This window comes from Bombus flavifrons, chromosome 2 (assembly GCF_040668555.2).
Source record: "Bombus flavifrons isolate JBK064 chromosome 2, iyBomFlav1_principal, whole genome shotgun sequence".
Lineage (NCBI taxonomy): Eukaryota > Metazoa > Arthropoda > Insecta > Hymenoptera > Apidae > Bombus > Bombus flavifrons.
In genome coordinates, this window is record NC_138443.1 from 5,754,192 (window position 1) to 5,780,171 (window position 25,980).

The 25,980-nt window shown below is 27.4% G+C and overlaps 4 protein-coding genes across 6 annotated transcripts; 3 read left to right on the forward strand and 1 right to left on the reverse strand.

The window, feature by feature from the left end:
• The first annotated feature begins 159 nt into the window (after window positions 1-159).
• Window positions 160-5,393, forward strand: LOC138189690 (trafficking protein particle complex subunit 2-like protein). The gene is made up of 7 exons (XM_069131809.1): window positions 160-912; window positions 1,096-1,250; window positions 1,765-1,807; window positions 1,946-2,118; window positions 2,191-2,278; window positions 2,345-2,424; window positions 2,514-5,393. Exons 1-7 carry the CDS (start codon window positions 874-876, stop codon window positions 2,563-2,565), a joined length of 630 nt encoding a protein of 209 aa, XP_068987910.1. The 5' UTR covers window positions 160-873; the 3' UTR covers window positions 2,566-5,393.
• On the reverse strand, window positions 2,970-4,564 carry LOC138189676 (uncharacterized). Its single transcript, XM_069131788.1, has 3 exons — window positions 4,441-4,564; window positions 3,262-4,197; window positions 2,970-3,110 (listed from the first exon to the last, which is right to left on the reverse strand). The coding sequence occupies exons 1-3, from the start codon at window positions 4,484-4,486 to the stop codon at window positions 3,016-3,018; spliced, it is 1,077 nt and encodes a 358-aa protein (XP_068987889.1). The 5' UTR covers window positions 4,487-4,564; the 3' UTR covers window positions 2,970-3,015.
• Window positions 5,394-6,199: 806 nt separating the features above from the next.
• On the forward strand, window positions 6,200-20,742 carry LOC138189664 (uncharacterized). 3 transcript variants are annotated; one of them, XM_069131749.1, is made up of 12 exons: window positions 6,200-6,665; window positions 7,239-7,427; window positions 7,555-9,291; window positions 9,371-9,638; window positions 9,716-10,149; window positions 10,220-10,443; window positions 10,514-11,938; window positions 12,319-12,482; window positions 12,871-13,061; window positions 13,167-17,196; window positions 18,122-18,201; window positions 18,283-20,742. In XM_069131749.1, exons 2-12 carry the CDS (start codon window positions 7,326-7,328, stop codon window positions 19,006-19,008), a joined length of 9,381 nt encoding a protein of 3,126 aa, XP_068987850.1. In that variant the 5' UTR covers window positions 6,200-6,665; window positions 7,239-7,325; the 3' UTR covers window positions 19,009-20,742. The 3 variants fall into 3 exon arrangements, with proteins under 3 accessions (XP_068987850.1, XP_068987852.1, XP_068987851.1); XM_069131751.1 differs by having other exon boundaries at window positions 12,895-13,061; XM_069131750.1 differs by having other exon boundaries at window positions 7,558-9,291.
• A 956-nt stretch (window positions 20,743-21,698) lies between these two features.
• LOC138189681 (glycerol-3-phosphate phosphatase) lies at window positions 21,699-24,073 on the forward strand. Its single transcript, XM_069131799.1, has 6 exons — window positions 21,699-22,015; window positions 22,198-22,358; window positions 22,441-22,578; window positions 22,661-22,868; window positions 22,957-23,098; window positions 23,179-24,073. The coding sequence occupies exons 1-6, from the start codon at window positions 21,925-21,927 to the stop codon at window positions 23,363-23,365; spliced, it is 927 nt and encodes a 308-aa protein (XP_068987900.1). The 5' UTR covers window positions 21,699-21,924; the 3' UTR covers window positions 23,366-24,073.
• Window positions 24,074-25,980: the final 1,907 nt, after the last annotated feature.

Below are 25,980 nucleotides of genomic sequence, written 5' to 3' on the forward strand. Positions count from 1 at the left end.
TCAACATATATTTCTAGATATTTTCAAGCAAAAGCTTTGTAAAATAAAAAAGATAATATAAAAATTATTTTCCTATAAAAATATATAAAATTCATTTACGAATTGTTATGTCACCACATCATCACGAGCGGAGCGCTTAGCGCTCCATATGTAACAAGAACAGACACGCAACTCTCTATAATTTAGTTCAGCAGTTCTTATATTCATTCTACCTTTTGTTTATCACGGATGCTCTTTGAATAATTTTCTATTGTTACGGATCCCTAAGACTTAACTCAATATTTAAATCCTTAATGTGCTAAATATGTATTTAAAACACTCATCAACTACTCATTAATAACCTTTTTCGCGATAAGAGATTCATTATAAATAAATAAGTACAATAAATAATTTTTATTCGTATAGTACAATAATTTGCGTATGTAAGGATTTCGTAGTTCCCCAAAAGTCTGCCATAGGTTAAGAACCGCTATTCTAATTAATTAATTATAATTAATTAACAATCACAACACGATTATTCATCTTTTATTTACTTTAATGAAAGAATGAGTTATAATGTGATTGGTTAATAACATGTGTTTCATTTTGCAATATCAGAAGTATGAAATAAGCAGAAATGCTTTGTTAGCGTTTCCTTGCATTTGCAATATTATTTAAAGTAATGGAACAAACAATATTGTGTTTAACAATAAACTGTTTCGAATATTTTAATATAATTTCTATACATTAGAAATTATATATATATTGTTCAATTAAAGTGTAAATACATATTGCGCACATACATAACCAACATATATGTACATGTATATGTACATGACCAAGAAAATATTCATTAATTGATTAATACTTATAATTTAAAATAATTTTTAATCGATGTCTCAACGTATTAAAGTTATCCAATTATACAAGACGGTATGAAATATAATATTACAATTTCGTTACAATTTATTAAAAAATTAAATATGTTATTTTAAAATAAAATAGCTGTGCGATATATATATAATAACACGTAACGAAAATTACACATAAAACAAGATATTGTTTATCCATTTTATTATTATAAATACAAATAACAATATTTTTTTATGCTTTTAGCTCTTGTATATGGGTCGTGACTATCCAAGAGGTTATGATGTTTTCAAACGAAATTTAAGAAAAGTTTTTGAAAAAAATAAACAAGAACGTGATCCTGAGAAAATTGATAAAATGTTGGCTCATGGTAATTTTATTATCAAAGAATTAGAAACTTTGTATATGTTACGCAAGTATAGAACTTTAAAGAAAAGATATTATAAAGAATGATATTGTATTACATTATATTGTACTCATATGTTTAAATATAGACATAAAATACAAATTAAAAATTAATTTTCCTTATAATTTTATTTTTCAATCAATTTTATGGTTTCTATTTTTAAAAATGAAATAATTCGTATATCATGTTTATAAATACAATTAAATTTTTACCAAACCTATACATTTGTTGTTGTTATTTTATTGCAAAACAATGCAATGTTTTATAACATAATTGTACGATTATTAATTTTACTAAGAACTGTTTAATCATTCATTAACAGCAGTTATTATCAGCAGTTGTCAAAAATGGTGGCATAACCTATATGTTGTGACATCTAAACAATATTTATGTGTGTGGTCTTCACAAAAAAGCCTTTACGTGTGTAATGATCTTTACAAAAATTAAAGTTTTCAATCTTAATTACTAAAAATGTTTTGTTATGAATTATAATGTTGTAAGTTTATAAGATTCATAAATATGGCCATTTGTGTAGCTGTAATCGGAAAAGATGTAAGTACACATCTTTTAAGGTTGGAATGTTAATAAGTGTGCAAAATCTTTAGTTAATAAATGATACAAATCAAAAAATATTGTAGTTCTGAAATTCGATAGCAATAATAATATGTGTTCCAAACTACTTATTTGCAGAATTCTCCAAAATATATTAGATGTGTGGATGAATCATCAGCATTGCAATTTCATTGCAAAGTTCATACGTCAATTGATATTATAGAAGAAAAATTAAATGTTGGAAATAAAACTGCTATTGATATACGAGATTTGTATTTAAATTTATTATATGCTACTGAAGAATATAAAATGTACATATGTAACATGTATTGCATCTTCAAATATATTATGTTTTTACATAGTATTTCTTTGTACAATTTCAGATATGGTTATGCTACTAATACAAAAATCAAATTTATTATTGTGTCTCATTCATCAAACACGTCTCTGAGAGATAATGATGTAAAAATGGTAAATCTTTTATAAATCATATGATAAAAGAACTATATTTAATATATGTAAATCTATACTTTGCAGATTTTTAAGAAATTGCATGCGGCTTATTCTAATGCTGTATGCAATCCATTTTACATTCCAGGTGACCAATTGAATTCCAAGTAAGTTCATTTAATTTAGTTAATAGTATTACTTTAATGTATATAGCAAATTTTAATATATTACAATCAATGCATATATATCATTTCAGGTCTTTTGATTTAGCAGTAATGGATATAATGGGTATTATATCACCTTTTTAATAAATTATATTTGAACTTAGTATATTGTGAATATATTTCAAATAGGTATCATTAAATTATGTAAAAATTATTACAAATCTTTTTGCTTTGATAAAATGTATAGTAACTTATTACAAAATTTATTATGTTAAACTGTAATTTACCTTTTTAGTCTTTAACTTTGTAATATTATAGTAAGCTTCTGTATTTTCTATCCATTTCTGTTTTAGCTATTTTTAAGGAATGGTAATTCTTTATTATTTGTTTTTTGATAATTTTCTGATATACAAAGATTATTTAATAGCAAATTTTGTTTGAAATGATTATTATGTTGATAAAATTTTATTTTCATGATTGAAATTTTCAACAGGATTGAGTCTAATATTGAACAATTAAAAAGGATATTAAATAATAAACACTAAATGTATTTTTAAAATTTGAAATTAAATAGTTTATTTATCTAGAAATCTTTTAAGGAGTTGAAGGAGTTATAGTTATGAAAGGAATTAGAAATAATTTATGTACCCTGCATAATTTGCACACTGACGACCGTTTTACATCGAATTCTGAAAAAATTAAAAATTACTATATAACAAATTGTTACCAGTTCTTATAGTGAGATATAATTTTTGCATAAAAAAATTATTTTCGTATTTATGTGTTTATATTTAAATATTATTTATTTATTTTTTTAATTTAAATATTAAGATTACTTACTCTCATTCCTGTTTTCAAGTACATTATCTGCTTTTTTTAAGATTTCTTTACTTAGTATTTCGATATCAGTTGATATGTTTGAAGACATAGTAGTAGCATCACTTATCTCACTTATATCACTGGTGGTAAATATTTTTCTGCTCATCCATTTATTTACTATTTTATGAGGAAAGAAATGTTTTAATTTGCCTATACATCTCCCAGAGTACTCCTGAGAATCGTTCAGTTCTGAATTGCTACTACTTTCATTGGAATCCTCCAATATTGTAATTAATTGCTCAGAATTGAATCTGTCTAAAGAAGATGTATTAAATGAAGATGAAACTTTACTTTTACTATAGTTATTTATATTATTAATTGAAGTTGTCGCCATATTATTAAATTTTTGTGTCTGACATACTGGGTCATTATTATTTATTTCAAAAGAACTGTCCGATTTGTCTGTTAAGTTGCTATTATTTGATAAAAACTCATTACTTGAATGTCTGTTAACATAAGTTTTGCCTAATTGTTTTGAAGAGTCATGTCTTCCTAAAATTTCATCGAACATCTGCCTTAATAGTGTCCTTAATGAAACATCTTTATTTGTCTTGCAATTATCTTTTTCAGTGTCCATGTCTTGTTGATGTTGCAGATTACTTGAATTTTGTAAAAAATCATTCGTAAGGTTATTGCTTACATAATCTGAATCAGATTTTGTACAAGGTAAAGAAAACAGACTTGTGCTATCATTGTGTTCAAATATACTTGAAATATGTTTGCTTTCTTCTGTATTAGTTGCAACTGAAATGTCGATTTCTGTGTCTTCATTCCTTAATGAGAGACTAGAATCGAATACATCATGAAAACACTCGTTATCCGAGTATGAAAAAACCTCATCATTAATTGACATAAACATAGCATCATTTAAATTTATTCTTGAATTTGATTTTTTGCCTAGATAAAATAATATACTTTGATTATTTGCAGGAAAGTATTCTTGCTTTTGGTTTATTAAAGTTTTCCTTATTAAAAAATACATTAATTTTTAGCTGATAAATTGAAATTAAAACAAATTTTGTCATAATTATATTAAATAATATTTATGTTATAAACAAAATATGAATTTTTATACAAAGAATATGTTTAAAATAACTTTCTGCCATTCATTTTTTTTAATTAAAAAATGTTGCCACTCACAACTATATGTTTCATCTGTAGAACTTATGGAATTCGCTTGTTCCATATCTTCTATTTCAACTTACTGTTTTCGTATACTCGTAGTTGTTGATCTCTTGACGTGTATCGGATGAGAAGAAATGCAAATACTACTTTGAAATACGTTATATTTAACTTCCAGAGTGTTTTGTTTACCAACAAATTTTGAAACACATAATGAGTGATATAATTCCAATAATTTGTAATTGGCAATACTATTCACTAAAACAGATTTTATTATAACGTAAAACAAGTTTTAATAAAAAACTTGATCTTTAATATAAACAATACATCGCAAAAGATACAAGATTTCTTTACTGATTAATGTCGAATAATTCAATGATAGTTTTGTAGAATTAAATTTGATTGAAAATGAGAAAAGGTTACAGAAAATGGATAGAATAATCTTTATATAAATGGTAGGTTCCAAAATTAAGTTCATTAAAAACAACAAACAATTTTCTCAATTTATAACACAAATGATATCATTTAATGTCAAACAATCAAATAAGATCAATATTATATGATTGAAGATATGGCAAAAATTATTTTAACAATTATATTAATTCATGCTCCCAAAATTCGTGTTCACAAAAGACGCTGTAAGAAGCTTTTAGATTTATAAACTTCATTTTTTATCTTTTATGCCTTTTTCCCTGTTTGAGGGAAAAAACAAGGTTTCGAATTACAATCAAGTTTTATGTTTTCAAAATTATTAACTTGATCAGTTTCGCAGACAGTTCAAGAATGGCGCCGACTCATGGACTACAAAACCGCCTTAGAACTTAACGGTTGAGAAAGTAAACGCGAACGGCGCGATGTTTGGTTTGTTTTGTTTGTATCGTTCAGATTTATATAATATGTAATTTTTTCAAATATAAAAATTTATTTATTAATAAATAGAAATGTATAGAAATAAATTGCTTTTTTTTTAATGCTGACTTTTCGTACCGCCGAAATCATGCCGCTTCCTATGGTATCATATTCTCCTGATATAAAATCACAAAATCAACCGAAAGTATTTTCCAGGAGCTGAAAATTTCTACAAATTCTTAGAGTATGACGTCGTTTTCAAGAATCATTAAAATTGTGTTATCTCTTATTTATCATCTCCTGATACAAAATCGCTATTTTGACCGACATATTTCTCGTTCGAATAGCAAATTTTTGCTTCGCGTCTTTTTTTCTTTCAGAAAATGACGTCATTTCTAGGAATTTTAGAAGGTCTCGAATACCTCTTACTTTATTCTTTTCTAATACTTTATTCTTTTAATATGTACTTACCAATACTTACTAATTTTGTCGAAATTCTTCTTCGTATCCTATAACGTATTCCTTAAATTAATGAAAACTGGAAAGGAATTGATGATTGTGAATGTTGAAAGGGTTTTAAATGATTAAATGTTTTGTTCATCCGCAAAAAAAAAATAAGATTGTTTTATTCAGTCCAATTTACAAGTTTACAGTAATTGTACAATTCTACAATGAATTCATAATTTTCTGTATAATAATTTGCATAAAACCAAAGTTAGCGCTCTACAAGTAACAATCCAAGCTCAAATTCCCCAAATGAACAAACACACAACACAACAGAATACATTTTATATTTACAACTCATTTCATGTTAGAAGCATTGATGTTGCCAGGACTGATAAAATCGCAGAAATTTAAGACATTCAAGCAAATTATCTAATATTTTTTATTTAATATTATACACGGTTATCGCTTTTTTCTTTTTACGTCGTTTTTGTAAAACTTTACATATAACAAGTATAAAATTTTCACGTAATATTATATTCATTGTTAAAAATAGTTATGTGTTTCTTACGTTACTAGCATATGTGTTGCGTTTGTAAATAACTGTGTTATCGATTATTCAGATTTTGTCGTTGCCATATTTTCAATTTTACATAAGTAGGAATTCACGAAGCACCACGTGATTGTCGTTTACAAATGATCGTCGTGATGAAAGTTATTGTGTTTAGTATTATGAAAAAATGAATGATATATAATATATGAAAACCCGGTTTCTCTCTGAGTATCTCAAAACGTACTTGTCAGTTTTTGTTAAATGTTTGAAAATTGATTTTATGAAACATATTTATGTAACACTGAATTAGGTTATAAATACGTTGAATCTTAACGTACTTTTGTGAACTAGTCTCGTCTTACCTGTGTTTAACGGTAATCGTATTAAATATCTAAATGTAAGTTTTCATGTATTAATAGATTAATAGATAATGTATTAATAGATTCATAGATAATGTATTAATAAATTAGCAGTTAATATATTAATAGATTATAGATAATGCATTAATACATTATTAAGTTTATAATAAAATTATATATCAATATTATTATTTTATAATTTTTTGCATTAACAGTATAAATTGTTTAATTTAGTTTATGAAATATCTTGACAATTAAATTTATTTTGGTTTATTAGGTGGAAATAAGTAGAATATAATAGACTACACATTTTTATGCAGTTTCATATTTTTAAAAATCCAATTAAAAAAGTAGAGCCTCTGCAGAAAATTGACTTTTCTACTAAGTATTATAGAATGTATTATAGTTTGAATATTTTACACAGTTTAATATTATGTGCATTTGTGTAAATTAGCTTACTTTTAAATTTCCTATAAATGCATAAAAATCTGCAGTGTAATGATTATTTATGAATTTTTGTGCTTGTATAATTACAATTATACAGATAAACATGAAAAATGTTTTGTTTTAAAAAAATATATATTTTTAATATTTATAAATTATATTTGTAGTTTATTAATTTATTGCACATATTACAAGTATGGAAAAGCAAGTGTCAATTAAACAAAGATTGACTGCTGTGCAACAGATGTAAAAATATGCAAAGTAGTTCCAAAAAAGAAGATACTAATGCAAAAAAGAAATATGTTTTTTTCACTGATCCTGACATTATTGTTCAACGTGCTGAAACATCTGCAGCAGTAAGTCAATTTTATCTTTTTGTCTTTGTGTCATATGTATTGCAATGATTTTATAAATGAAAATAGTTATCTATATATATGTATATATACATTGTTAAAAGTATAATGTAATAAAATATAATTTTAGCAGCAGCAAGATTATATTACCAGTCAGCTATCTAAAGACAAACCACCTCATGTCCCACTTCAATTTGACTTGAAAAGTCTAGAGAAGTTATCATATCATTCTGTCCAACCATATCCTTTCACATTTATAAGTGCTCTGAAACGAAAACTTGCTTTAAACGATGGTTCTGAGGTCTATAGAAAAACACATGAATTAAATAATAAAAATGCAATTAAGTCTCCAACAATATTAGAGTCTAATAGTGTGCAGAATTTGCATGAAGTTGTACAAAAAATGGATTTTATACGGCCATTGAAAGCACCAGATCTGAAAATTTCTGCAAAGAAATTAGATTTCTCTAACAGAGAAAATTGTGCATCGAAAGAGTTGATATCACCAAAATTTGAGACACCTACAAAGGAATTTCATGAAAGAGGAGAGAAACCAACAAAGAGCTTTGAGCGAGTTCAAAGAAGATTAGATTTCTCAACATCAGATGTCTCATCTACTATTAACAGTGAAGTAGAACCACTAAAGGTGCCAAATATTTCTATATCTTCAAATTTATCAAAGAAGAAAGAATGCATTAGAGAAAATTCTAGAGAAAAGGAAAACAGGTCTAAAAGAATTAGAAAAGATGAATCCTCATTCTCTAAACAAGATGATACAGTACAATACTTTCTTAGAAGATCCAGAAGTCCAAGACATGCTTCTAGGAAGGATTTTTCTAATAATGTAAGTGAAAATACATTAGGTATAAAATTAAAAAATGACAGATTGTCATTTCATATTCCACGGGAAAGTGATTTTGTTCCAACAAAACCAAGACCAAAAAACTTTGCAACATCAACTGCTAAAAAGGTTAATGATAAGAAACATAGATCTATTAATACTAGATCTTTAAAGACAAGAGATATCTCTTTAGAATCTAAGAACAGATCTTATAGTAATGAATCACTTTCCGAACGATCTTCAAAATTATCAGACAAGCTCACAGTTAGAGAGTCTAGAAATATGTTTGAAAATTTCGATTACAAACATAAGGATGATTTACATACGTTAAAACAAATAAGTGATCAGAAATATATGTTTTCATCAGAAAGTAGACAAGTTCAACAACACAAAATAACATGTCAATCACAGGGAAAGACAGGAAATGTATTTTTTAAAGAGCAGAGTAAAAGATTTGAAAAAGTAAAACCATCAACAAGTAAAATGGATGGTAAAATGTATATAATAAACTCTAAGGAGTCTGAAAGTATAGAGAGTGTAACTGATTCAAATATTAGTGTAAGAACTCAAAGTCCAATCACTGTCTCTACACAGCAGATGAGAAATAAAAATTCTGAAAAAATTGCACAAAGTATTAACATTAGTAAATCAAATAAAGCTACTGAAGATTCAAAATATACAGATGATTCTTTGACACAATGTACTAGTGTAAATACAAAGAAAGAAGAAGAATCGTTTATACAAAGCGTTGCTACTACAGTTAAACAAACTAGTAATAGTAATGAATCTAATTTAAACAACAGTATTTTATCAAGTGCATTATTAGATCCAAGAAGAATTTCATTTAGAGATGAAAATCGTTCACAGCAAGAGGACTTTTGTGATTTAATTACGCCAGATATGAATCTTATGCCTCGATCTAAGCGAAAACGGCAATTTATGCAAAATAATAATATAGAAACCGATTTTAAATGTTCAAAACATAATATAGCTAAAACTGAAACAGAGCCAGAAAATATTTCATTGGTAAGTAAATATGTACAGTATATATTGCTATTTTATTTAATCTATGCATTATGTTAGAAAAGCAATTTTACAATTGTAGTTACATCCAACTGCCTTACACATGCAATTTCAAGCTGAGCTGCATCTTCTTGATTCATTTAATGAATCACTGAGGCAAGTCATGGATGTTGAAAAATGTTTATATAATGTTAAACATGATCAAGAAAAAGAGTTACCATTACTACATAATCAGTCAAATGATCAAATAAAATCACATTTCTCTAAAGCAATGGATGAAAGAAATATTGATGATATGGAACATTGCAATGAAATTAGTAGATCACAGAAACATGTTGCCACTGATAAAGGTAAAAGATTTAATAAATTATTTATTATAATATATGAAAATTATTAATTACTAATGAAAGTATTAATGTTGACATAGCGTTTCCGACTCACAAAGTACATCATATTACAAGTCAAACTATGGGAAACGAGTTTGACAATGTAAATAAAGTAACTAAACCAGTAGTTAAAGCTGTAGAAGTACAAACCCAAACAGTGAATGACATGGCAACTCAAACAGATATACGTCCAACTCGACGAAATGTACAAAATAGATGCTCGGAGATATGTGGAATACCGTACGAAGAAGAATTCATTGGAGACAGTGAAGTTCCACATCTTTTTTTAGATTCGGTAGAACAATTCGAAGATTTAGATCAAATAGAAGAAATATCGTTATCTAGTAAATTAAGAACGATGTCTGAAATAAGCTTACATGAAACCACATCGTCTATACGGACAGAGACTGGAACGGAAATTAGCATCTCTACTCGAGACTTAACTTGTTCTTTTAATAAATATCTAGATCTAGAGGTAAGTATAATGGATTAAAATTTCCATATTAAAAATAAATTGAGATTAAATATATTACGCATTTTTGTAGATTGCACAGCTAATAAAAGACGAGAAACAAAGATATGATAAAATTGAGATGCTATTCAAATCTCGTGAAAAAACATTGAATGATCGAACTAAAAAGTTAGTGAAACTAGAAGAACAAAAACGGGCATTAAAAGATACTGGGCAAGATAGTCGTGTTAGCTCTGTGAAAAAGAAGCAGAGAGCTTTACTTTTAAAATTACAACAAGAAAAGGACGAAATGAACAGGTATTGCAATTCTTTGTACTTAAAAATACTTTATTTAGTTTTTACATATTTATAAAGATTATGTTTTTAGATTAAAAGAGCTTCATAAAATTGCAAGCCAAGAACGTAAGCTTATGTTACAAAAACAGAGAAGCATGTTTAATCCCCAAATATCCACTAAAAATATTTTAACAAAACTAAAACGAAGTGCAGATAGTCAGTCTCCAAGGAGATTATCTGGACCTATGAAGGGTTATGATATAAGGAGTAATAGTTCTATGAGTTCTCTAGTTGATTCTGACAAATCTCAGCACGATCGATCTCAAACAGACGCGCGCTTGCAAATATCAGAAAACGAATCACACTTTTCTAAAATCGATTTACCAAATAGTAATAAATTCACGAATTTCATTGAGGTATCTAATACATCGTTTTTAAGATCGGATAAATCCGATGAAGCTATACAAAGCAATGTGTCTCAAGAAAAATGTCTTTACAAAACACAAAGGGATGGAAACATATCTAAATACGAGATAAAGTCAAGAAAATTTGAGGAAAAGATGCCTAAGGTGGATGTTACAAGACTGAAATCGCATCAACATTCTGTTGACCCAAAATTGATCTCGAATCATTCCATAAGCATTCCTGGGAAATATCTTTTTGAGAAAGAAAAATCTCCCGATATGTTAGAAGTACAACAGAATCTAAACAAATCTATCTCTGAACATATTAAATCAGAATCTGACACTTTAGTAGAAGAATTATCTAAAAAATCAAAGCCTTCTCAAGTAATTGATAATCATTTTCAGAGTATAGTGTCCCCAAGGGAATCTTTGAAAGCTATTACTACGAATAGCGAAATTTTGTCAGAAGAAGTAAGTTCTGTTAGTCAAGATACCATATTGAAAACATCAAAATCATCTCAAGCGTCTGAAGACGTTTTACAAACGTATTCGAAAAGTTCTAAACGAAGCAGTAAATCAATTCCGACCGATATGTCTAAAAAGACCCAATATAGTTCCGAATCTAAATCAAATTTTAAACGCAGAAGTTCAAAATGTCAAAAAAGCAAATCGTCATCTAGCATACTTACCGAGAATATATTACAATCCAAGTCCAATTCTCAAATGTCAGAGGAGCTTGTCAACCATCATAATAAACGAACAAAAATGGAAAAGGAATTTATTCAATTTGATAAGAACGATGAAACTGCACTTATGGATAAACATACAAAAGATAAGAATTTCAAATTACTAACAGATAGGATAGACGACTATGATAGCAAAGAGAATGTATTCTGTCAAAAAATGTTTGATAAAAGTGTAAACTCCTATGAAAATTCCTTTTGTAGCCAAGACAAGAATGGGCATAATTTCGATGAGACATCCACAAAATCTCAGATTAGTAATTTCGCTATTTCTCATCATAGTTCCGGAGAGAGTGACAGAAATTATTCTAAATCCGTGGTTATTAGATTACAAGATCATAATTTGAAAACATCTAAAAAGCTTGAACAGTAAGTATATGTTTTTTTAGATTAATTTATATATTTATATATTTTATCGTCATGATTTCGGAAAGTGTTTCTAATATGATTAAATTGAATTAATAAATGTGTGAATCACTAGAGATACGTGTAAGAAGTCTAATAATAAACTGTGTATTCACACTATGAAATGAAGCATTGTAAAAATAGATTCAGTGCACCGACGATTTGCATTCCGCCGTTATTGCAGTATTCCACTGTAGTAAAGAATATTTGGCTTACTTCTTACGCCTAAATAATTGTTTTTAATAATTTCGAATCCTTGCAATTTTACCACAAATTTTTTTTGTAGTTATTTTAATCGATATGGAAAATGTATTCGTGTTATCGGATGTGGTTACATTTTTTAGAATTTTGAACGCACGTGAAGATGCACTTACATCGCGGAAAAACTGTGTGGAAGAGTGGATGGCTTGGCATGCGAAATTAAGAAATGAAGAAGATCGTGTTGCACGAATGGAACAAGCTGCACTTAAACTTGTAACTGCAACATCTAATGTTTTTTCTCAACAAGGTAGCTTTATTGTAGAGTTTTTTCAAATACAACTTCATACATGTGTATAATTCATACTTCGTACGTATTTTAAGATATATTATCGTTTATTAAAGCTGTGAGAAATTTTTCAGAAAAGTTCTTTATTTATTTTTAATAAGAACCATTAAACAAATCAAACCTACGATTCGTACCTTGCAAATTTTCAAAGTAATATTATTAAAGTATGTCACATGTGTTTTCTACATAACGTTTAATAAAAAATTATTTATGTCAGTAATAGTAAAATTTCTTCATGAATGAACAAATACTTCTAAACGATAATGTGTATAAAATATACTACTTAATAATTTGCATTGAATCATCTATTTTATATAAATATACATCTTTTAACTCTGATAACTATCAGAGAGAAGTATGTGTTATTTTATAGATACTACTATTTCATCGGACACGAGCGATATCGAAGGAAGAATAGAGTTACTCACTGAAAAATTAGCTGAAAGACGAATAGAAATGTCACGTTTGAAAAGGGAAGCCAGGAAACAGACGAAACAAAAACTTCGAACTTTAGAAGCTAATTTACTGCATCAAATCAAGGTAGATAATTTAATATTGTTAATAGATTTGAATATGATTTTATAATAAATTTGATGAGATAAATCTTATGTTACATTTATTGAATGATTTGTTATGTTCAAACAGAAATATGATACAACGATTTACGAAATGCGTAAGAAACTGGAGTCGAAAAAAGGATCTTCTAAAGACAACGAGAAATTAGCGATAGAGTCCAAATCTTTGGCAGACTTCAAAATACCTGAGATTCCTCTGAAAAAGCTACAGGATATGTTCAAAAGCAGCGATTTGTTGAGGTCTAGGTCGGAATCTGATTTATTTTCCACGAAAAAATTACCAGTAAAAGATTCCATAAAAAATATTAATTTATTACGAGATGAAATTATTGAAGCTAAATATGATAGAAATCACTCTGAAAAGACGCTTAAATCTTCAAGAAGTATGAAAACATTAGAACAACCAAGTTCCGCAAAAATGAGTACGGCAAATCACCGCACTCAATCAGTTTTTGATGAAATCATATCAGAAAAGATTGAAATTGATAAACTTGGTTCTGCTGCGATGTCATCAGTCTCAGATGGACGATCTGACAAAAATATTCCTTGTAAAACTGGACAATATAAAGATGAAATCCGAAACAATCAAAGTATTTCTGAAGATATTAGAACTGAAATTAATACATCGAAGTCTGAAACAGATATACTTACACAATCGGAAGCTAAGCTTTCTCACCATGATACTACGATTCAGTCTGATTTAAAGGAGTATAAATCCGATTTTGATACATTTTCTGAACAGTCTCAGGCTAGAACTATTTCATCACAACATTCAGAACATTCACATATTTCTTCGAGAAAATCCAGTAATATTCAAAATTCTAATGCAGAAATCAACACTGAATCTGTTAATGAAAGTCTTGATTTTTCCAAAAAAGTAGACTTTTTGCGTTTAAATAATCAAAATTTGAATGAGGATATAAGCTCATTGGAAAATGAACTAAAGATACTTTCAGAGATGATGTCGCGCTTTAATAAAAAATCGAACGAAGAAAGAAAATATGAGTCACAAAATGAAGAGAGAAGTACATCGAAAGGAATATCAGAAATACTTTCAGTATCTGATAAAAATAACGAAGTTTATGATGAGGAAATCGTAAAAGAAGACAAAAGCACAGATGTAGAATTATATGAAGAGAAGGGTAATTCTGACATTCCACAGTATTTAACGAATAATACAAAATTGAAATCGGTTACTAACATCAGTGATAATAAAATTATAACGAAAGAAGACGATAATGTAATATCTGTTATGATGCCTCAAAATAAAATATCGCCTTCTAGGTCAAATATCCAAGAAATTGATTATAAAGCGAGAAGCAAAAAAATTTTAAATGAAATCGAGAAATCTATAATATTAGAACATATTAAGGCAACTAAGGATGATCTCAGTCGCTCAGAGATGTTAATCGAAAATAATAATTTAAGCCTGCATAAAAAAGATGAAGAAGTGTCTTGTAATACTTCTGTTGGAATCAGATCCATATCCGAAATTTGTTCAAAAACAATGCAGAATGAAGAATGTATAAATATTATGGAATTTGAAACAGTATATTCTGAAGAAAATGTTGATGCAAATATTGAAGAAGATTCGGTTAACTCATATAATTTAGAGAGTCATCAATCATTGGGGTCCAGTAAAAGTTCTTCATTATTTTTAGAAAAATCCAACTTAGCTGAGAAGAGTAAGTCTTCAAATCAATGCACAAATATCAATCATAGTTCAATAATAAATGTACTTAATATAGAAACTCAGTCTGAAAATAAAAATGATCCATCTCTTAAACAAGTTCTGCAGGATATTTCAAAACAGACAATAGTTACAGAATATATAAATGAATTATTAAAAAGACAAATTTCTCCACAGTTATCAAATTCGTCCAAACAAAATGATAGTTTTAAGGAACCAATAGATTATATGGAAGATACAGTGAATGATAGTAAATGCCAAAATATAAATGATATATGCACAGCTTCAAAAATAGAAGGTTCAGAATTATTCTTAAATGAATCCAAAGAATTTAACGATAATAATAAGAATGAAATTTCATTTCTACAAACTGATACGGGAAAACCTAAAGAAATTTCTCAAAAATCTGTTCAGGGATCTAAACACGATGCCTTTGATCGCGCTTTAAGTATTAGTAATCAAGAAGTCGATAAAAATGGAAGTCAGGCACATGAAGGATTTATTAATAAAAGTTTTGATAAAGATGATTGGACCGCATCTGATTCATTTGATATTCATTCTGCATGGAAAAATTCTCAAAGTCAAATTTCAAAATTATTCAATGATGACTCGAGTATACTGTCAAGTTCAAAAGATACATTCCAGTCAACTAATAATTCTAAAAATCAAATTAACGCAATAACCGATATAGAAGATATAGAAAATATGTCACTATTTATTCCAGAAAGTGAATCTACAAATATTGACATATATGGAATCAAAATTGATGAAACGATATTAGATTCTCATTTTGGAAGTTCTGATAATAAAGCTAAAAATATTTTGAATATAATTACGAAAGATAACGATAAAGAGCAATATGAAGAAGACACTGTGCACAGTATAGAAACCGATGATTTCCAAAAGGCCATTTATGATTCTGTGATTAAGATACTGGATAAGGTTGAAAAGAGCATTGAGGATAATTCAACAAGAGAAAATGTTGAGAACCATGTACATAGTATAGGAAGCAAAACTAAAATAAAAGTCACAGTACAAGAAAAAGAGAAACCAATTTTAAGTAGTTTTACCTTACAAGATAAATGTTTGAAAGAAAATAAAGGCAACATCATTGATACTAATGAAGAAGCCGCTAACAGAAATATCAATGAAGAGGTTATAGCTAATAAAGTTAGTACAGAGACTGCTATAAGACTAGATGTGCACACAAAAATCAAAGATGATGATAATACATGTCTCAGTGAATCTAAATCTCGAGAAATTATCATAACAGAATTAGAACCAGGGAGTGCTGAAAGTGAATGTTTATCAGAACTCGAAATTGATGCTAAAGTAGAATTAGCAGAAGAAGAACTTATAGAAATAAATAAAAGTGATGACAAAGAAGAAATACAAGACAAAATAACACAAGAACAAAAATCCTTGGAATCCATAATAGAACAAGATAGTTCTGATGGTGAACAGCTTGATAATTTAGTTGAAGTAACTGAAAGTGTATTGGATGTTATAGAAAAAGAAACTAAATATTCTATAGATTCTATTACCAAACCAGAATCGACTTCACATAATAAAACAGATATTCAAAGCGTTGAAATGCAAGAAAATAAAATACAAAGTAATGTAACTCCTTCCACAATAATAAATAATGTTAAAACAGTAGAAAATGTTGAAGTGATTGTATCGGATGTCTCACCAAATATAGGGGATAAAACCTTTGATATTTTGAAAGATCCAGAGTATGAAGATATTTCAGAAGAAAGTCTTGAAGTTTCTGAAATATTCGATAAAAGTGAACTTCAGAAATCTGCTGTTTTACGAAAATCATCTTCTATACTGGAAAGATATGAAGCAATACAAAAATCAGGAGAAGTATTGAAAATACTTGATGAAATTGCACAGAAATTTTCATCAAGTTCAGAAAATGATATAAACAAACTTCAAGACAATAAATATATTTCTGGAGATAATAAAAAATCACAAACTGAAATTTCTGATACAGATAGCATTGCATCTTCAAAAGTAGATAATAAAGCTATTGATAAACATGAACAACCTCTAATAAATAATTTAGAAAGCCGGCAGTCTAAAACAGAAGCACTAGAAAAAGAAAATCAATTGATAAAAGCAGTGATTAATCCAAATAAAACAGAAGAAAGAGAAAAGCAGGAACAAGATGTATTATCTGAGTCAAGTGAGGGCAGAGATACACCAAAAGGTGTATCAGAAATTGAGATGGATTCTCCTAGAGATCATAATGATTCAAGATTGGATATCGACGTGTTAAATGATGATTTATTAAGTAATTCAAACATAGAAAATCAAAATGCAGATTCGAAGAATACATTCCATGCTACACCCATTGTTGCAACATCTGAAAAGGATATAGAAATCATGATAGATAAATTAAAAGGTATGATTTTTATTTATCGTAACTATTACATTACTATTAAATTAAGGCTATACAATTTAAATTTTAGTAAAAATATATTTTTAAATATCTATTTCATAATTCAATATATAGAGGAGTATTTCTTTCATATTTTGTAAATATTTTTTAATTTTGTAATCATAATTCTTTATATTAAATGTATATATAAATAATTCAAATTATTGAGTTGTAAATTATATCGTTATTGAACGGATATTTGAATATGTAATACATACATATTTTTATGGTATTAAATACATATTGGATACAACCAACTTAGTTTTAATATTATTTATATAATTTAATGCATAAATGATAATACATTCTTGCATATCACATACATTACAGAGACACATTCTGATTTTTATGTTGGCTGTGTATTCCTGTGCAAAGCATTGCCTCGTATAGCCATGTATTATTTATTTTCAGAATAGCAAAGTCGAGATAATAATTACTTAAAGGTAATACAACACGAAACTTTGAATGAAACAAACATTGACTTGTTCCTTTTATACAAATCAGTGTTGCATGAGTGCTTGATATTTACTTATTAATTTCTGTATGCACAAAAAAAGCCTGTAAATATTGTGCAACACAACACAATATAAAACATTGTATCTTCTGTTCTCTTTAGATACTTTTAAAAGAAAATGACTATTGTATACATATATATGATCTTGGAATGTATAATTTTATCACAGCTTCATACTGTTTTATTAATGCATCAGAATATTTTCTTTATCCATATTTGGATGTTTTTCTTTTTTTTTTTAAAATCATCAAAGCACCTAAACAAAGTAAAATGTGAACTTATAATGTAATGTAAAGATTCGTGTTGCTTTTCCTAGACAATTTATTTATAAAGCTTTTCATGAATTTGTATTATTTCACATTTTTATTTACACAGCCTCATTGAAACAACCTGGTATGGAGGCAGATTGGGAAGCAAAATTGCTTCGCATTGAACAACTTCAAATTGAGTTAGAGGTAACAATTCATTCCTGCTATCTTATTATATTGTTTATGTAAAAGTCGTTCCCCTATACATATATCATCCCTTTATAACAGATTAAGAAATTAGAAGCAGAGGAAGTATCTTTCTATGTTCGAGAAATACCAAACAAACCACCACCTCCATACACACCACCTGGTGGTGGTGCAAGAATTTCAACATCCCTTGGATCATCTTCTCCTCCTCCAGCTGTAATTCCCTCCAATATTGAAGAATTAACGGCATTTACTGAAAAAGCCACGGCTATAATATTTAATGCTAAAGAGGCTGGAGAAGATATCATGAGCTTAGAAGCTCCTCCTGAAATCTGCGAGTTAACCAAAGAAAACGACGAGACTGTAAAAAAGGATAGAAGAATTTACAACACATTCCTCTTTGATCTGTGCAAAGAAACAATCGCCGAAGTTTATCAGGCCGAATACGAAAAACCAGGTCCAAGTTGGACAAAACCAAATGTGAAAACAAAACCTACAATGAAAATCCCTAAAACTATACAAGAGCTTAATGCTTATGTGAATAAGGAAGTGGCCACGTTGTTCGGTTTCAAAACGAAACTACAACGGGAAAACATGGTGATGCGTTGGAGCAGAAAGCGAAGGGACAGGGTTGATGAATTATTGGCTAGAGAAGCTCAGGCTGAGGAAGATGAATGGACGAAGTTCCATCATGATGAACTCGCGGTAAAAAATGGTCTTACTGTAACTATATTAGATACTCTGTTGATGGAAACTGTGAATGTAGTTAAAGTGGCATACGCAAAAAAAAGAAAAGTAATGGTTTAGTTTCTTTCTTTATTCTTTCTTTTTTGCAATGTTATGATTAACGACTGAGATTACCAATATATATGAACTACGGAACAACCATTTAATTATGAAAAATAGTATATATTATTTTAAAATTCAGTAAACTGGCCTGAACTGCCATATTTTAATGAATTTCTATAATAATTAATTTTTATGTGTGCCCTATACATGATCTGTAGGCTGGTTCCTATTTATTTCTTTGATAAATCAATCGTAAATACGAAAATAAAATGTGTAAGGGATTCATTTCATGAATTTTAGAATTATAGAAGGTATTTGTGTATCAGTGTGTAGAATTCGATAATCAAACGCTATAAGTTCGTTTTGTTAACATTAAGAAATAATTATTACAGCATATAGTACATAGGTTTATCACACTCTATATTCACATATATTGGGATATAATAACATACTTAATATAGCGAAATCCCGTTGATATTTAATTTTAAGAAGAACATATAGTGTTGTTGTTTTAATAATTGTGAGCGTCTTGTTCGAGTAATTTTTCAAGTAATATTATTTTATGTAGTTATTAATGACATGTTCCTTATTTGAGTTGTTTCACTTTTATATATATTTTTGACTTTTATGTAATAAGTAAAATTGTGACTTACTTGTTACAGAAATATTATAAACATTTTGATTAAGTGTTATACAACGTTACTCAAACAAGTATTTATTAATTATTCAAACATATTAAATATTCGAACAAAATGCTCTTTCGGTTATTACGTGTAACCATTATAATTGTGTTATAGAAGACGTCGGCTATGGAACGTAGATAGTATGTTCTTATGAGGCCACATCAGATTTCGTAGAATTATGCTCAACTATGTATAATAAAACTAACAAAATTTCAACTAAAAGACTGATATTTCGGGGCCATTTCGATCCAAATTAAAAACATTCTAGAAAGATGCATAATTACAAGTAGTCGGTAGTTGAACGTTGGTTATTAATTGGCATTAAAAAAACTCTCCAAGTTGACTATCTGCAACAAGGAGATTGCTTCGCTTTTCTACTGTAGCCCCTTTATTACATAAGAATGAATATATGAATGTAAAAATAAGATACTACTTTTGTGCTATCAACTGCAACATGTTAACGAACTGATAAATCAGTTACACATTTTAGTCTAATTTCAGTTGGCAATATGCTAACTGTTATTCTGCCGGACCTAAGTTTATATTTGTGGTTGTGATGTCGATTTAATATCCATGAAACGATAGAAGTGACGAGTTAATTACATGAAAGTACAGAAGCGATAGGACAAATGAAACATTAGCTTTAATTACCATGAATTGTCAGTTATTGATACTGTGTGATGAGTTCAAGTGTTTAATTGATTTATTGTAGATCTTCAGAAAACATCGTGAACTCTGGTCTTTTAATGTATGTCCTTTAAAACTTCTATATTTTAGAAATGTACATACAACGATAAGGTTCAAATTGTAGAATACTACGTTTTCCTTCGTAGAGATTTCTACCAATCTGTTTTTAACAATTTCTTAAGTTTTTCGTCTATTATGTGAGTTTCTTCTAACTTCAGTGTTGTCTAGCTTCACTTTTTTTTTATTTTGCAGTCAGTTTGACAATCTGAGATTGATTGCATACATAGTTGTTATACATACATAGATATTGTTCGCATACGTAGTGTTGAATATGTACTTAACTAAGGTATAATATATTTTATAATAAATTTTTTGAAAAATTTATGGTGACTTTGTTAATAAACGAAAAATAGAACATATTTTAGATATTATTTTAGATAATGAAATTTATAAAATTGAGTATAATGTAAAGAACATTTATTTTGTGTGAAACAAATAATATGTAATTTAATATTACATATGTTTTTTTGTGTTTATTAAGATCATATTTATTCTGATTATATCTTTAATGAATAAAATATTTTTTTAAGAAAATAAAGGTGATGGAAGGAATAAGTATATAAAAAAGAAATGGACAAAAACATAATAAGGGTTACAATGCAAAAACAATGTAATGATAGAATAAATATGTATATTATAATATTGATGTTCACAAAATTTGACTTTTATTTATAAACATGTAATAATACATATTATTTATAGACCTAGAAACATTATAAATTACAATACAATTTATAAACTATATTTCATTTTCCAATTATTCGATCAATTATAATAAGTCAAAAAATTAGCTTTTTTATATTAAAATCATTTCTTTTTTATTCTTCAAGATACAGTATAAAATTTTTATATAAAAATCGAGTATATCATTACAGATTCTTTTATATGATGTATTTAAAATTTGCAAAATAATTAGTTATATTCGGACTGTTTGATAGTCTTTACATAAATATTATGTTATGTGTAATCCAAATCTAGTCCAATATATACGATTCAAAATCCCGCCGCAAACTGGCCGACATCCACGTGCGTTTGTTACAGCCAGAGACTCAATTCATTGGATGAATCCTATAAATAGAAGCCTATATGGCATCGAAGTAAGCCATCAAATATGCTAAAAACATTCAACAAGACGTATTTTTGGATTATATGCATTGAAAATTATTAAATTGCAATAAAAAGGGCAATAACTTTATGTTTATTAAATCGAAGTGCAGCCCATATTATTTCTCTATTGATATTGATATATATAATTGCCAATCATATACATTTGTAGTTTGGAATGATATAGGAACAATTTATATTCCTATATTACGTAACCAGCACGCAAGGTCATGTTACAAATGCGTGAATGTCAATAATAGTACTGATAGGCTGATAGACATGCTCTGTTTAAGATCATCTCTTTAGTTACCGTAGTTAATTGCTAAAGAGTGTACTTTGTGTGAATAGTAGACCTAGCTCCATTTCAGTTTGAAAAGTTGGATCTGCAGGTCGTTGCAAAATGACGACAAAACGTAATATATTGTCATTATCAAGTGCAGAATTTAAAAATTTCATAGACTCCATTGATGTAGTTTTATCAGACTGTGATGGTGAGTGACTACTTAGTGCAAAATAATTTCTATAAAAAATTATTGAAAATAAATATGCGTACTTTATGTTATTTTTATATCATATTTTTGATATTGGAGTATTTAATAATTGTAAGATAATAATAGACAAATACTTCAATGTACAATGTCATAAATGGTATTTTAATCTCAGTAAACCTTAGGCGTTCTATGGAAGGAAACCCAAGTAATAAAGAATTCACCTGAAACTGTAAATAAGTTTAAAGAATTAGGTAAAAAGTTTTTTTATGTAACAAATAGTAATACTAAAACCAGGTCTGAATTTGTGGACAAGTGTAAAAATCTTAAGTATGATGCAACAATAGTAAGTAAAATATATGAGGTAATGTTTTGGATTAAATAATATGCATTTATTGTTTAAAATGTTATTTTAAACTTTTCTTCAGGATGAAATAGTATGTTCTTCATTTTTGGCTGCTATGTATCTTAAGGAAAAAAGATTTAATAAAAAAGCATACGTAGTTGGGAGTGATGGTATTACCAAGGAATTGGAAGCTGAAGGTATCAAACATTTTGGTGTCGGAGTAAGTCTTTTTAAACAAAAGATATATAATTGTCTCCAATTCAGCTCAAATTAACAATATGAAATTTGTTTTGTTATTGTAGCCAGATGTAATGGAAGGTGATGAAGTAGAAATGATAGAAAACTTTAAACCAGACCCAGAAGTTGGAGCAGTTATTGTAGGCTTTGATAAACACTTTAGTTTTCCTAAGCTTGTGAAAGCTGCCACTTATTTACGAGATCCAAATGTTCATTTTATAGGGACAAATTGTGATGTAGAAAGACCATCGCCAAATACTAATAAATTCCCAGGTTGCAAAACTATTTATTATGCTACACTATTAATATATTTATTTCAAATATTTTTTAAAATTTTGAAGTATAAATTTTAATTATATAGGAACTGGATGTTTCATAAAGATTATAGAAATGGCATCCAATAGATCAGCAGTGATGCTTGGAAAACCAGAATCATTTTTGAGCGAATATATTATAAAGAAATATGGTTTAAATCCTCAAAGAACACTTATGATTGGTGACAAGTAAATATTATTCATAGTCATAACACTATGCAGCAGTATTTTATTATTGGTATGTTTAAGACATAATTATTCTATTTCAGTTGTAATACTGACATTCTTCTTGGGAAACGTTGTGGATTTAAAACTCTTCTTGTATTAACGGGTATTACAACACAAAATGACGTAGATGCCATGAACGCTTCTACTACAAGTTCTAAAGATTTGATAATTCCAGACTATTATGCAAATGAGTTAGGTGATGTACTAAAAATGATTGCATCATCTTGATAATTTGGTAATATATAATTATTTCATTCTCATTTATATTTTTGGTCTTTCTAATTGTTTGGATTACTAATATAATTATTTATTTATTATGCCATATGCAAAAAATGTTTTTCAATGTTCCTCCATATATATATATATATTTTTTTTGTCTAATTAAAGATGTTTTATTATATAAAAATTGTTTAGTTACATGTACAATACATAATTGTTATTTAGCTAATATAGAAATTTGCATATAAAAATATACAGTGTTATAGTGTTATATGTAACATGTTCAATTTTAGCTAAAATAGTATCTTAAATAATATTAAAAATGATTAGTGTTCCAATCCAGATACAAAATGACAGTACAAATATGTAAAAATATGTAAAATTACTGTATTAATTTTGGGTATTTTTTATTAATATTACCTTTTGATAAATGTTCTTGAAAGAAACTGAAAGAAAAGATTTGCCAAAAAATTATATCTATATGATAGTCTGTGGTTACTGATGGAATTAGCATTTTGTATTTACTTGTATGCCTAAGTATTTTTATAACATTTAAAACATTGTATGCCTGGTGCATACAGCGAAAATTAGGTAAAATATATGTATGGATCTATGTTTAACTCAGCAATGAAGTTATAGTTTATATATATTACATATATACGTTACATTATATGTATGTGTGTATATAGTAACAATAAATGTTAAAAGCATATATAATGTTTATGTTATATATTTTTTATGTATTATATATTTATATTAAAGCATTTCTTAATATTATGGTTACTTTAAATAAGACATAAAAGAATTTATTGGTTTTATTAATTTCCGAACTTAAAAGCATCAATGGATCTTAAGCTTTTAATTTATATTTTTATATTTTTTGTATCAAAAAGTATTGCAATATTTGTTCATATTTTTTAAAAATCAATCTTATCAGAAAAATAGATCTATATATAACAAATATTAACATCTAATATTTAATAATTATGTCGTTCAATATATGGAGTAAATCTCTTGTAATATGAGTAATAGACAATATCTCAGGGATTGATTCAGCATCTGAAAATAGTTCATATAAATATATGTCTGTTTGACCTTGTTTACAAGCTATAGCAAAATAAAAGAAGTTATCAGAATAATTTAAATAAAAGAAATGCAAATTCCTGAACTGTAATATCCTGAAACAGTGTCATTCTCAATTAAAAATATTCTTGTTCATTATGAAGATTATAAAATATCTCAAATAGAAGGAGCACATTTTAAAAAATATACGGTTTAATGTGTTTTCGAAACTTGAAAAACATGAATTCGTAGACGATTGCTATCTTGTAGAGGCATTATGATAAAGAGAAATTAATACATACATATGTAGTATATACGTATAGTGCGTATTGCGATACTACATACTAGTCTCTCAATAAATATATTACAGAGGCTTATTATAAAGTAAGTACGATATTAGCGAAAGTTGAAGTGATTGAATGTGTCAGAAATCTTTGTGATAAATTAGCAATAAAGTGATAAATAACGAAGATGGATAGGACACCTGTTGCTTTGTAAAAGGAAACATGTATGAGATTTCGTCAAACGATAATGTTTGCATATTTTGAATGTACCGAAATGCATCATTCACCTTATGCTTAAAAATGAAAGTTATATAATTATATATATGTATGCACATATTTTATTATTGTATGCAGGATATTTGAAATTGAGATATATTATGGTCACAAATTTCAAGGTGCATGTAATAACGAAATTGGGAAGTATGAATATTTCTGCTACAGGGAAATTTTTTATTTATTTCTTATTTCCTTCTTTTCCTGTTTTTATTTGTAAGTTCTCTTTTATTTACTAGAAACAATATAGATTTTTAATGTCAGCATTAATGATACAACATGCGTGCTAATTGAATGGCGTGAATATTGTTCATTTTGAAAATTTTGGATAGCAGAATATCTTTATAAAAGCTAATACAACATCAGTATAATAACAAACTTATCATCATTATGGCGTTTTGCATTTCATTATATCAGTCAAACGAAAGTTATTGTAAATATGAATTGTTTGAGATAAATATTGCATAAAATATGATGAAAGATAAGAAAGTATTATGTATAATTTGTTATCAGCAAAGAAATATTTGTTTTGTGTCAAAAAGGAAAAACAATTAACTGAAGCACATACTATCAATAAAAAATATAAATTTCTTAAATATTAAGAAACAGAACAATTTAAAGAAGTATTCAAAAATATTTACAAAACATGAAACAGTAATACTATGATCTCGAAACTAAATAAACGATATTTTGTTGTTTTTTTTACAAATTTGTTATAAGAAATGAAAGAATTCTATTGTATTTGTATTATATTTCTCATTATTTAATAGTATTTTCATAGAGGACATGTATTATGTATATCTCACTATACTCCATATGTTAAAAAATACTATATATCTTTATTTTATCGTAGCAGGCTATATTGTATGTACATATTTTGTGTATATATGTTACAATAAATAACAACGGACTGTTTTTAAAATTGATTTTTATTGTCGCACCTAATACGCAATTACCATTGAATATTTCTATTATTTCACTCACTAAACGTTCTTCTAATGATTA

Bases quoted from the DNA above. Each gene is read 5' to 3' on its own strand.
- LOC138189690 (XM_069131809.1), top strand. From the start codon at position 874: ATGTCTCAACGTATTAAAGTTATCCAATTATACAAGACG. The intron at 1,808-1,945 runs GTAAGTACACAT...ACTTATTTGCAG, and splicing joins TAGCTGTAATCGGAAAAGAT to AATTCTCCAAAATATATTAG. The intron at 2,119-2,190 runs GTACATATGTAA...GTACAATTTCAG, and splicing joins GCTACTGAAGAATATAAAAT to ATATGGTTATGCTACTAATA.
- LOC138189676 (XM_069131788.1), bottom strand. From the start codon at position 4,486: ATGGAACAAGCGAATTCCATAAGTTCTACAGATGAAACATATAGTT. The intron at 4,198-4,440 runs GTGAGTGGCAAC...TATTTTATCTAG, and splicing joins TACAGATGAAACATATAGTT to GCAAAAAATCAAATTCAAGA. The intron at 3,111-3,261 runs GTAAGTAATCTT...TAATTTTTTCAG, and splicing joins ACTTGAAAACAGGAATGAGA to AATTCGATGTAAAACGGTCG.
- LOC138189664 (XM_069131749.1), top strand. From the start codon at position 7,326: ATGCAAAGTAGTTCCAAAAAAGAAGATACTAATGCAAAAAAGAAATAT. The intron at 9,639-9,715 runs GTAAAAGATTTA...ATGTTGACATAG, and splicing joins ACATGTTGCCACTGATAAAG to CGTTTCCGACTCACAAAGTA. The intron at 17,197-18,121 runs GTATGATTTTTA...TTATTTACACAG, and splicing joins CATGATAGATAAATTAAAAG to CCTCATTGAAACAACCTGGT.
- LOC138189681 (XM_069131799.1), top strand. From the start codon at position 21,925: ATGACGACAAAACGTAATATATTGTCATTATCAAGTGCAGAATTTAAA. The intron at 22,016-22,197 runs GTGAGTGACTAC...AGTAAACCTTAG, and splicing joins AGTTTTATCAGACTGTGATG to GCGTTCTATGGAAGGAAACC. The intron at 23,099-23,178 runs GTAAATATTATT...ATTCTATTTCAG, and splicing joins ACACTTATGATTGGTGACAA to TTGTAATACTGACATTCTTC.